This window comes from Hyposmocoma kahamanoa, unplaced genomic scaffold (genome assembly GCF_003589595.1).
Source record: "Hyposmocoma kahamanoa isolate Upper Pololo Valley unplaced genomic scaffold, ASM358959v1 230, whole genome shotgun sequence".
Lineage (NCBI taxonomy): Eukaryota > Metazoa > Arthropoda > Insecta > Lepidoptera > Cosmopterigidae > Hyposmocoma > Hyposmocoma kahamanoa.
The window spans coordinates 2,135,177-2,146,297 of record NW_020653749.1 but is presented as its reverse complement, the minus strand read 5'-3'; the positions used below and the strand labels follow the sequence as shown (position 1 = coordinate 2,146,297).

Sequence of the window (11,121 nt, the reverse complement as noted above, 5' to 3'; positions counted from 1 at the left end):
GTAGTTATTACATAAAAAAAAAGTTAATTTGAGGAGAAAATGCCAGCGTTTGGCTATTCTTTTACAAATTAGCGGAAATATTGTTATTCACAAAAGATGTTGCTACTGTTATAGCCCATTCCTTTCAGATGCTGATGGTTTAGAATCTGCCGCCAAGAGAAGTATGTATAATGTTATGAGTAGAATGACAGAGAGTTGTACGAGTCTTGCAGCTTGACTGCGACCGAGCCCAAGAAGTGTTCGTGAGTGGGTTGTCGCGAACGGGTATACATACACGGCGGTAGTTGTGTATGAGGATTGCTGATTTGAAATGCGAATTGCGTTATCGCAATCGCTCGCATTTATGGCCACGCAGTGGTACAGGCGGCAGCATATCAAGCTACACGTCGACAGGTCTTGTTTAGTTGCACTGGAGGCACATTCGAACAAAAGTGTGTAGCTTGACCTGCAGTTGACGTACACGAGGCTTTATTTGAGCCGCCACCACGTGTGCGTTCACTTTTACTCGTTAAACCATTGTCGCAAACTTTTTACGTTTGTGATATGTTCCTTCGGTAAATGACGCAACAACATCGCGTATCGTGATAAGCGCACAATCGTATTAAGCTAGAAAGTTGCTAAAAATTAATTTGTGTCGATCGTGTAATACGTTAATTTTTTTCGAAGTCATTTGTGCGGATCGTATGGACTTTACGGTTATCGCATTGAGGTGCGAAGTCGCGCGGCGGGGACGCACTGGCCGGTGGGGGTCGCCTCGTCGTCGTCGACGGTAATGAAACACGGCGCTCGTTAGCGAACTATCGCATTTTTATGACGACCGTGCGCGGCAACCGCGGTCGCGAACTGCGGCGCTTCTAGCGTCGATGATTGTACGACTGCATTTCGGCGGTGCCCCGTTTTCGGTCGTCGGTCGCGTTGCGTCTGTTACGCGGAGACGACACGACCGAAGTTCACGGTCCGCATCGTCGCAACTCGCAACTGGCAAACAACGTCCGCGGCGTTCGAACGTCGGGGCGGCTGAACGAATCGCCGGCGCCGGGAGCGGCGTGTGTGCGGCGAGCGCGGTGCGCCGGAGGGGGCGGCGGAGGGGGGCGGGGTCGACACGCGATAACGGAACGAGAAAGAGCGCGGACGGGGGCCGCCGCGGTCGGGGCATGCGGGCGAGCTGCGGCTTCGCCGTCGGCCTGCCGCTGCTGGCGCTGCACCCGTACATCCGCACGAGACACGAGATCGCCGCGGCTAACGGCGCTAGGTGGGGCGCACTTTTCCTTCATAGTCGTTTATTTCTTCGTTTAGAGGGTAATAACATATTTTGATCCTTTTTGGCAGCCGAGTCTGTCGCAACGGGTCGTCGGAAGAAATGGGTTTTTCGCGGCGGTTTATAGAGATTAGAAAATAAAGAAGCAGTTTGAGGTGTGTTTTTTAAAAGATTTTTTTTCACGCGCAGGCGAGGTAAACGCGGTGATAAAAATTGCAGGGAACGAGACAGGGAGCGGTCGCGGGAGAGGGAACGGGAGAGGGAGAGATCTCGCGGGAGGAGTCGCAGCTCGGCCGAGTCGCGGCGCGAGAGGGAGCTGGAGGAGGAGGCCAGGGAGCGGAAGCGGTTGGAGAAGAAGGCGAGGGAGAAGGAGGCCGCGTACCAGGAGCGGTGAGTGGTTTCGCCGCGGGGAGGGACCGAGCGCGGGCGGGGACTGACTCGTGGACTGCGTCCGCAGCCTGCGCAACTGGGAGGCGCGCGAGCGGCGCAAGGCGAAGGAGTACGAGAAGGAGCGCGAGAGGGAGCGCTGCCGCGAGGAGGAGCGCGAGCGGGAGGCCAAGCGGCTCAAGGAGTTCCTGGAGGACTACGACGACGAGAGGGACGACCACAAGTACTACAAGGTGGGGCGCGGGGGCGGGGGCGGGGCGCGGGCAGCGCGGGGAGGCAGATCTGACCGCGGCCGTGCGCAGGGCAAGGAGCTGCAGCGGCGCCTGGGCGCGCGCGTGCGCGAGGCGGAGGCCGACGCGCGCGAGCGGGAGCGCGAGCAGGACGAGCTGGAGGCGCTGAGGTGCGCGGCGGGGCGGGGGGCGGGGGCGGGTGCGGGGCCGGACCGCGCTGACTCGGGGCTGTGCAGGCGCGAGATCTTCGGCGCGTGCGCGGCCGACGACCCGGCGGCGGCGCTGGCGTGGGAGCGCGCGCGGCGCGAGCGCGACGAGCTGTACCGGCCGCGGCTGCTCATCGACGTGTCGCTGCAGGCCGAGGCGCAGCGCGAGCGCGAGCAGGCGCGCGCCCGCCTGCGCTCCGAGGCGCGCCGCGAGGCCAAGGAGCGCGCCGAGCGCGAGCGCGAGCGCTACCTGCGCGCGCAGGCCTCGCGCCAGCTGCCCACCGAGGCCGAGCCCATCGACAGCGACGACAGCGCGTCGCCGCCGCCCGGCACGCCGCCGCCGCCGTCGCCGGCGCCCGCCACGCCGCCGCGCAAGCACAAGCACCACCACCACCGCCACCACCGGCCGGACGAGCGCGCCGCGCCCGACGACGCCGACACGCCGCAGGTCGGGCCGCGCGACCGCGTCTTTTCCCGCCGAAGCGGAGTCATGAGGGACTCGCTTAACTTGAACTACTCGGTCTGAACTTATCGTCCACCCTCGACTTTGAACGATGCGTCGAACGCTCGGCAAAAACTGCCGCAAGAAAACTAGGCGTACTTCGCAAGGTTAAGCGGGTCGCACCTTCGCACCTTCGCACCTGAACAGCTTTTAAATCTGTATAAAGCACAAGTTTAATCGTGCGGAGTACCACTACCACCTTTGAGACGGCTCTGCCCATTACCAGTTAGCCGCCTTGGACTTGGTAGAGCGAAAAGCAAAGACACTTATTAACAACAATTCTCTTGTACAGCCGAAGCTACAAAAGCTCGACCGTTGCAGAAAAGTACCCTGCTTGTTAATTCTCTATCGGATACATTTCGGGGAGTGGTCACCCTATTATTGCAAAAAATTAAGAATTAAAAATTAAGGCAAACACTTCCCATCGCCGCGTCATAATATCGCCATAAGCGTGTGTGTGTGTGTGTATATATATATATATATATTAGTACTGCAGTCTTTTTAATTCACTAGATTTTTTATCAAACAAAATACTGGATCCCAAAATAGTGGTATAGAGAAACATCTTCTCTGTTTTAATTTCAATGGCGCCTTGCAGCATCCTACAATATGCATGCATTTGATGGATAAACCTACACATTCAATCAACTGACCTTCCTTCGTTTTCGTCCTTGCAAAAGAAGCCCTTTATCAACCCAAGTGGTTCACTTTAATGTTAGACATAACTGGTTGATGACTTTCTTGTAAAAACGTGCCGTTAGGGTAATTTACAAATCGGTCACGACAGCTTAGAGCAACAAATTTAAAAATATTAATTGTTTCACACCATCGCCACATAGTTATTTTTTTTCAGAAAAAAAACAAAAACTTTAAATATACTGACCGATTTTGACACAAATACGTCTTCACAAACTCGTTTCACCGCTTAAATAACAAGAATTCAGTTAGTATTCAAAATCTAGACATAAAAAATGAATTCTACTAGTTTGTAAGAAATGGTCCCTTTTGAAAGTGTGTGGATTGAGCGAGCATAAGAAAATATTTGCAAAAGATATTTCATCACAGTTGCTCGTAAATAGCATGGTGGCTAACTTGACTATGATGCCCCAGTTAAACTCTCGGGCCTTTTGTCTTACCATTACACCCATGGTTTAATGAAATTTAAAATTTTTATTAAATTTTTATTGATTGTCAGAATGTTTCACCACCGTAATATTTAATTATTTTTTGGCGAAATGACTCCTATAACAATGACTAGTTTGTTATAATGATTAATACAAAGATCTTTTTTTTATTTGTTGCATGATATACTTCCTTACATAGTCCTGACTATTCAAGTTCAAAATTAAAACATTCCTCTAAAATGACTTAATTAATGAATTTCTTATAATGATTTTAGTTGTTTTCGGTATAAAAATTTCGCAATTTTTTTTTAGAATCCATCATGACTGTACACGTGTTCGCTTTTTGTAATATTTTAGTTCGAGTTGTATTATTTATGGAAGAATTAAAAAAAAAAACAAAAGCCGAAATTTAAAAACTTTGCCAAATCCATAATTGTGTTGTGAATCGTATTTATATTGTGTTTACTTCCTCACAAATGTGATGAAAAGCGTTGTGCGTATAACGGATGGTAAAAAAATACAAAATTCGAGTTATTAGGGCCTTCGGTTTCGGGTTTGTAATAGGCCTTCGTTAGTAATTTCTTATTATTGAAAAGGTACTAATCGATTTGTAATTAAAGATAACAATTTATCAAAACCACTACTGAAAACTAGTACACGAATATTGAGCGAGAACTGAGCGAGCGAACGTTATTTATCTTTCGTTTTGTCTTTTACAAATAGAAAGTTCGGTTCGTGCAATCGTTTCGCGACTTCTGCTGCACGACTAATATTTTATAAAACGTATTCAGTGAGCACCCCGCTCACTCGATGCACTTTCAAGTCGGCCACTTCCCGAGGTTGCGGACGCCGTTCCGAGCCACCGCGAATGACGCCTCTTGTCCGCAGAGCTCCGACGGCGGCACCACGCCCCCGCGGCCGCCGTCGGCCGAGCCGCCGCGCGCGCGCAGACACGTGAGTACCCCCTCGCCCCCCACCCCGCCCCCCGCCCGCGCCGGGGGCGCCGCACCCACCCGGCCGCCTGCCCCGCAGAGCGCGGGCGCGGCCGGCCTGCTGGAGGCGGCGTCGCCCATCAGCATCAGCTTCCGGCGCTCCCCGCCGCGCGAGGCGCCGCGCCCCCCGCGCCCGCACCACGCCTTCGCCGCCGACGACGACGACCACGCGCCGCCGCACCCGCACCACCACCACCGAGGTGAGCCCCGCCCCGCCGCCCCCGCCCCGCCCCGCCCCGCCCCGCCCGCCCGCCGCCCCTCACCCCTCGCTCGCCCTCTGCGCAGGCAAGGACCGCAAGGACAAGAGCAGGAAGGCCGACGCCGACAAGGGCGGCGCTGAGAGCGGCGCGGAGGAGGGCAAGTCCGCCGAGGAGAAGCGCAAGCACATCAAGAGCCTCATCGACAAGATCCCCACGCAGAAGGAGCAGCTCTTCCAGTACAAGCTGGACACGGCGCAGATCGACGGCGTCCTGATGGAGAAGAAGATCCGGCCGTGGATCAACAAGAAAATCATCGAGTACATCGGCGAGCCGGAGCCCACGCTGGTGGACTTCATCTGCAGCAAGGTCCTGGCGGGGTCGCAGCCGCAGGGCATCCTGGACGACGTGCAAATGGTGAGTCCCGTCGCGTCGCCGGCGCCGCGCCGGCCCGCGTCTCACCCGCCGCTGCCGCAGGTGCTGGACGAGGAGGCGGAGGTGTTCGTGGTGAAGATGTGGCGGCTGCTCATCTACGAGCTGGAGGCGAAGCGCGCGGGGCTGCACAAGTGACCGGCCGCGCCACGCCGACGCTGGGCCGCCGCTGTGCTCACTGGCCGGGAGAGAGAGAGAGAGAGAAAGAGAGACGGACCGGACGACGCGGAGTGCGAGCGAGATGCGTGCGAGTGCGAGGCTGTTACGACGTTGTATGTGAAGTTAAGTTAAGTTTAATATTACCTCCTAACCATAAACGTAATATACGACATTATGCACTCGTTTTAATTTCCTCGCCGAGACGTTGTTGCCTCTCCGAACGCAACATTTGCGTTCCGGTGTCCTAAAATGGAAGCGTTGCTGTCTATTGTCCCGTATGCGTCGCAATGTGCATTTCCCTAAATGTGTAGTGTCAACCGCTGAACATTTCGAAATGCTGGACACGGGACAGCAGACATAAAGTAAAGTCTGTGATGATAAGGGGACAGGTTCTAGAGCAATGAATATTTTAAATAAAAATAATTAAACTTTTCAATAATTTATTACACAAATATTACTAATATAATTATATACATTATAGACTACACATAACTAATTTACATTCTCACAATTGAAACTAAAAAATACACACACGCACACCATGCACCGTGATGTGCTTTTTTTTAACGCTGATTTCGAGGAGACCGTGAGTTAAAGGCACTTTCGTTCATACAGTTTGGAATACATACAAAATTTAAACGTGGCCGCAGAAGTAGAGCCTGGCCTAAGTAGCCTATAGTTCTCTTTGTAATAATTTGACGAAGACTACGAAAATCGATGTGCAAAAGCATGGTTGGTAAATTTAAAGAGTAACGAGGAGACGGGAATCGTTTTCAAGCAAACAAGAATTTTGCGTGAATTTTTCGATATAATTCGTTAGTAGGTACGACATAATAATTTAGATCTTTTCCATTAAATTTGTTATTTTTTACTAGTCTTCAACAGAACGGATTACCTTGATGAAATTGCTTCAATTGCTGATAAATACTGCCAATAATATAAATTGCCGATGGTGTCGATACTGTACTCTAGCTAACTTCGATATAGAATGTTCAATAAACAAAACGTTGCTAGACAATCAACGATGGCAGGTGCAAAGAACAATTTTCTCAATGCTCACTATTTAGGCTAGTTCTGCCAATAAATAGACTGTGAAGCTTGGACGCTGACTCTGAAAGAAGAGAACAACCTTCTTGTCGCCGACAGAATGCGTAAGATTTTGAAGACAAACGCAGCGGGAAGATGGTAGCTGGAGAATCCGAATGAACCAGGAGCTGGAGGACATCATTTGTTGATTTTTTTACAGTCTGATTTTAATTATGATGAGTAAATTATAATAACGACTGTGTTTTAGCCAATCGCCTGTGGTACGCGAATTTATCTGCCAGTGTGCCTGTTAATGGAGTACAAATAGGAACGCAGTACAAATTTATTATGTTACAGTGTTATTTACTATATAATTTACTGTATTAGGTATATATTTCGTAATGATAATTGATAAATAAATTCATTCCAATGACGCGAAAACCTGCCACCAAAATATATTTTTTAGAATCGCCACGCGAGAGTCGTTGCTATACATATTATTACTTCCTATATACTAAACTGATGTTCCTAACAAATACATATCTAAAGTGTCAGATAGTAGAACAAGAAAAACTTAGGTACGTGAAAGTGGATTGATTATTGGTAAATTTATTGTTTTATGAATAGTCGTGGAACAAAAGTTGTTAGCATTTAAAAAAAAACTATTATATACGAGCCTGTACCCCACCTAGGGCTGTGTCGTGTGCTTATTATGCTGCGGGATGCGCATTATCCGGAGCTCGACCAGCCGGCAGTAAACGAATGGTATGTTCAATAAATAGAAGCAATTAAATAATATATTATTTAGCATCTGTATACATTTTAGATACTTTTTGTACCCATCATTATTAAAGATTGAGGTAGTTATTATACAAACTTCAGGCCTCCGCCAACAACTTTTCCCAGTTGGGTAGTCCGTAGTCCCAACTAATGCACGCCTTAATTATGAAAACATGCATGATTGACAGATCAATTCATAAAATAATCTTATTCCCATGTTATTACTTCTATCAAAATAATATTTTACTACTTTACCGTGACACCACGCGTTTTTTTAATTTCCCGCGTTTTTCCAGTCTCGTATTTCGTTAGCCAGACTTATTGTTTATATTGTTTTTGTAATAGCAAAAGTGGACACAGAACGGTTGCTTAGTTTCTGGCTAACAGATCTAAGAAGTTACCTCGTCGTCGGCGCCGCTGGTGGCGCACACGTAGCGTTTACTTACCCTCTTACCCTTCGGTACAATTGGTCTACTTTCCCGATCGGTCCACTTTCATTATTCGTCTACTTTCTCGACCGGTCCACTTGTTTTTCCCCGGTTCGTCTATTTCCCATTTGGTCTACTTTCGTGCTTGGTCTACTTTCCTGTTTGGTCTACTTTCCCATTTCGTCTACATTCCTGTTTGGTCTACTTTCCCGTTTGGTCTACGTTCCCATTTCGTCTACTTTCCTGTTTGGTCTACTTTCCCGTTTGGTCTACTTTCCCGATCGGTGTACTTTAATGATGCGCCTTCTCAGAAAATCTCAGTACAGAGTACCTACTAAAAAAACTACCTCAAAAGTTTGAAATCGGTTACCGGAAAGTGCACGAAACCGGATTCACCCCCTAGTTTGCCACTCTTAGGGTCGTCTTCCAGAACTCTACTCAATGCTAAAGTCACGATCTGAGTATGATTTCCAGCACAGGAAATACGACCCTAATGTAAGGGATTTGAGTATGATTTCGAGTGCTTTAAACCATACTCAATTCCTGACTTGCGCATTGAGTAGAGTTCTAGAATACGACCCTTAGAGGTGAAATATTTTCTTCAAATTTAAATGGGACCACTATATCTTATCTTCTTTCCAACAAAAAACAATTATTTAAATCAGTTCACAGATACACGGAGTTCTCGCGTAACATATATACAAAAAAATACAGTCGAATTGAGAACTTATCCCTTTTTGTTGAAGTCGGTCAAAAACTGTCTACTTGATTTTGTTTTTCAAATCATGGCTAACGTAAAGCGGTTATCATTATCAAAAATGTAAAAAATGTATGTACTCCATGACAATCTGCAATTACGCATTTACAAATTGCCTTAGAAAATTTGTAAAATGGATTTAATTGTAAAATTTTAATAATATATGCCTAAAAGGTGGACCATTTGGATAAGTGGACCGATCGGGAAAGTAGAAGAATAGTGAAAGTGGGCCGATCGCGAAAGTAGACGAAATGGGAAAGTGGATCGATCGGGAAAGTAGACCGATTGTATCGAAGGGCTGTCTTATCGCTAATATAAAAATAATATGTCGCATATCACTCAAGTTATATACATAAAGTTATTACTATGTAGCTTGTACCCGCGACTATTTGCGTGAATTGAGTGAATAACCGACGTTACTTTTGTGCACAAAATATTCAGGATCATCTGTTTAAGAGATGGGATTTTGGGAGACAAATTTTAGCACCGCGTGTCTGTCCATTTCAGGGACAGTATAAAAAATACGTTTGTTTATTAATTTTGCAGAGTATATCTACTACATGTCAAGTTTTGGGTTAACAAACCCAATGTATTTCCTGGGTTGAATGAAAGATTTCCGCAAATAAACTTAACTTGAGGGTTGGTTTAAAAATACGAGTTTTTAATAGAAGCGATATTTTGAAGAGTATCCAAATCAAATTTTGGTTTACAGATTCGAGATATGATTCTTACCGTTTAAATATTGATTTCATAAACGACAAAACGCGATAAAAATTAACCGTTTCATAGATACTGAGTGTTCATCACGTCTATTCTATCTACTAAAATAAACGTATATAGGTTACCTACGCGATATGTACAGTTCAATACAATGTATAAGCACCATCACATCACATTAAAGTTCACATCTAATCGGGACGTGGAGAGCTCGTATCCGTACGTAGAATTGGGTAACATCGACGGTAGAGTTGGATTAATGTAACATTGCGTCGCGTTTTTTTTACCATACACACGTTGCGTTCACGCCCCACCAGAACAGCTCGCATACGGGGCGCGAAGTTTTCGACGGCCGTTGTCGCGGACGGTCTTCGCGGTAAAAGTTTCTAAAAACCAAATCGCTCGCCGGAGAAGGAACGCGCCGCTCAAAAGCAGACGCAGCGCTGGCGCTACTGCGCCTTGTCCTTGGGCGCGTCGGGGCCGGGCGCCGGCGCGGCCGGCGGGGCCTCCAGCCGCGGCAGCCGGCTCCTGCCGAGCAGCCGGCCCCCCGCGAAGCCGAGCAGGGACCCGCCCAGCGCCGCGGCGACGCCGGCCTTGACGCCCGCCGCCAGCCCCAGCGGCCCGCCCGCCAGCGCGCCCAGCAGCGCGCCGCCCGCGCCGTACGCGCTCACCTTCAACCTGCGGAGCGAAGCGACGCGTGTCGACGTCCGCCGGCGCGCCGCGGGGCCGCCGAAGGGTCGCTCGAGGCGGTACTTCTCTGCGGCGGAGAGCGCGCGGCGCGCCGCGGCGACGTTGGCGTCGGCCGCGTGCACGTCCGCGGCCGCGTCGTCCACCAGCCGCGCCTGCAGCCGCGCGGCCGCGTGCGTCCGCTGCCACACGTCGTGCAGCGCGCGCACCTCGGCCTGCAGCGCGTCCCAGCCCGCCAGCACGGCCTCGCGCTCGCGCAGCGCCAGCTCCTGCGGGGCACACGCGTGAGGCCGCGGGCCGGCCGGGCGCCGACCCCCCGCCCCGCCCCCGCCCCGCCCTTACGTGGTCGTCGACGCGCAGCTGCACGAGCTCGCCCTCGCCCTCGCCCCGCAGCACGCCCACCGAGTCGGTGGAGACCGCGCTGTGCGCTTGGCCCGCGTCTTCCGCCGGCGCCGCGCGCGTCATCTTCAGCGGGGGCGTCTCTGCGAACCGACGCCGAGAACGTTATCACCGGCGACGGGATCGTCGACTCGAAAGTGATGCGCACGAGATGCGGATACGACGCACGTTATCGATGCCGCTCCGATGCATTAGGTGCCGTGATACTATTATTTGAACTCGGTACGATTGATATCGCGCGAGACGGATCGTGCAGCGGGACCCTGCACTGGAGAATCTTAGCTCGCTGGCTCGAAATTCTGTCAGCTATGAGCCGCTTTCGGTTAATCACACCAAGCAAACGGCCGTTAATCGGATCGACATAAAGTCATGCGCGACAGAGTTGCGTCACTTCCAGCCAAAAGGAGCGTGCCACACAAACGTCGGCTCACCCATCTGCCTCTCCGCGGCGACGACCAGCGACCGGCAGCTGCGCTCTATCGCATCTGCAACAACAGACGGCCGTTAGCGCGGCGCGACGGCGCGGCCCGGCGAGCCCTTACCCAGGTAGTCGACGATGGCCCGCCGCGTGAGGTCGCGGCTGCGCTGCGTCAGCGCGTCGAAGCGCGCCAGGTCGGCGGGCCGCACCTGCGCGCGCAGCTCGGCCAGCTCGGCCAGCAGCGCGCGCAGCTGCGCCGCCACGCGCGCCGCGTGCGTCTGCTCGGCGCGCACGCGCGGCAGCGCGCCCGCCGCCTCGTGCTGCGGGCAAAGGGCTCCGTCACTCACAGGGTCACGTTTCGTCTTACAACATGTTCGCCTGTGTGACCGATGGAAATGCTGCATCGGAAATGTCAAGACCTT

At 50.8% G+C, this 11,121-nt stretch overlaps 2 protein-coding genes across 2 annotated transcripts in view; one reads left to right on the top strand and one right to left on the bottom strand.

Moving 5' to 3' along the window:
* Positions 1-5,513, top strand: part of LOC113228390 (RNA-binding protein 25-like) — a 13,058-nt gene extending 7,545 nt beyond the window's left edge. The window contains exons 7-15 of the mRNA XM_026461667.1: positions 935-1,252; positions 1,448-1,648; positions 1,716-1,878; positions 1,948-2,045; positions 2,112-2,529; positions 4,596-4,661; positions 4,740-4,899; positions 4,985-5,313; positions 5,374-5,513. Of these exons, the coding sequence (XP_026317452.1) occupies positions 935-1,252; positions 1,448-1,648; positions 1,716-1,878; positions 1,948-2,045; positions 2,112-2,529; positions 4,596-4,661; positions 4,740-4,899; positions 4,985-5,313; positions 5,374-5,466 (1,846 nt within the window). The 3' untranslated portion in view covers positions 5,467-5,513. The remainder of the gene's footprint in view (positions 1-934; positions 1,253-1,447; positions 1,649-1,715; positions 1,879-1,947; positions 2,046-2,111; positions 2,530-4,595; positions 4,662-4,739; positions 4,900-4,984; positions 5,314-5,373) is intronic.
* Positions 5,514-9,644: 4,131 nt separating this feature from the next.
* The window catches only part of LOC113228389 (syntaxin-17), a 3,283-nt gene continuing 1,806 nt past the window's right edge, over positions 9,645-11,121 (bottom strand). The window contains exons 2-5 of the mRNA XM_026461666.1: positions 10,824-11,019; positions 10,225-10,364; positions 9,949-10,151; positions 9,645-9,873 (exon numbers count right to left, since the gene is read on the bottom strand). Of these exons, the coding sequence (XP_026317451.1) occupies positions 9,645-9,873; positions 9,949-10,151; positions 10,225-10,364; positions 10,824-11,019 (768 nt within the window). The remainder of the gene's footprint in view (positions 9,874-9,948; positions 10,152-10,224; positions 10,365-10,823; positions 11,020-11,121) is intronic.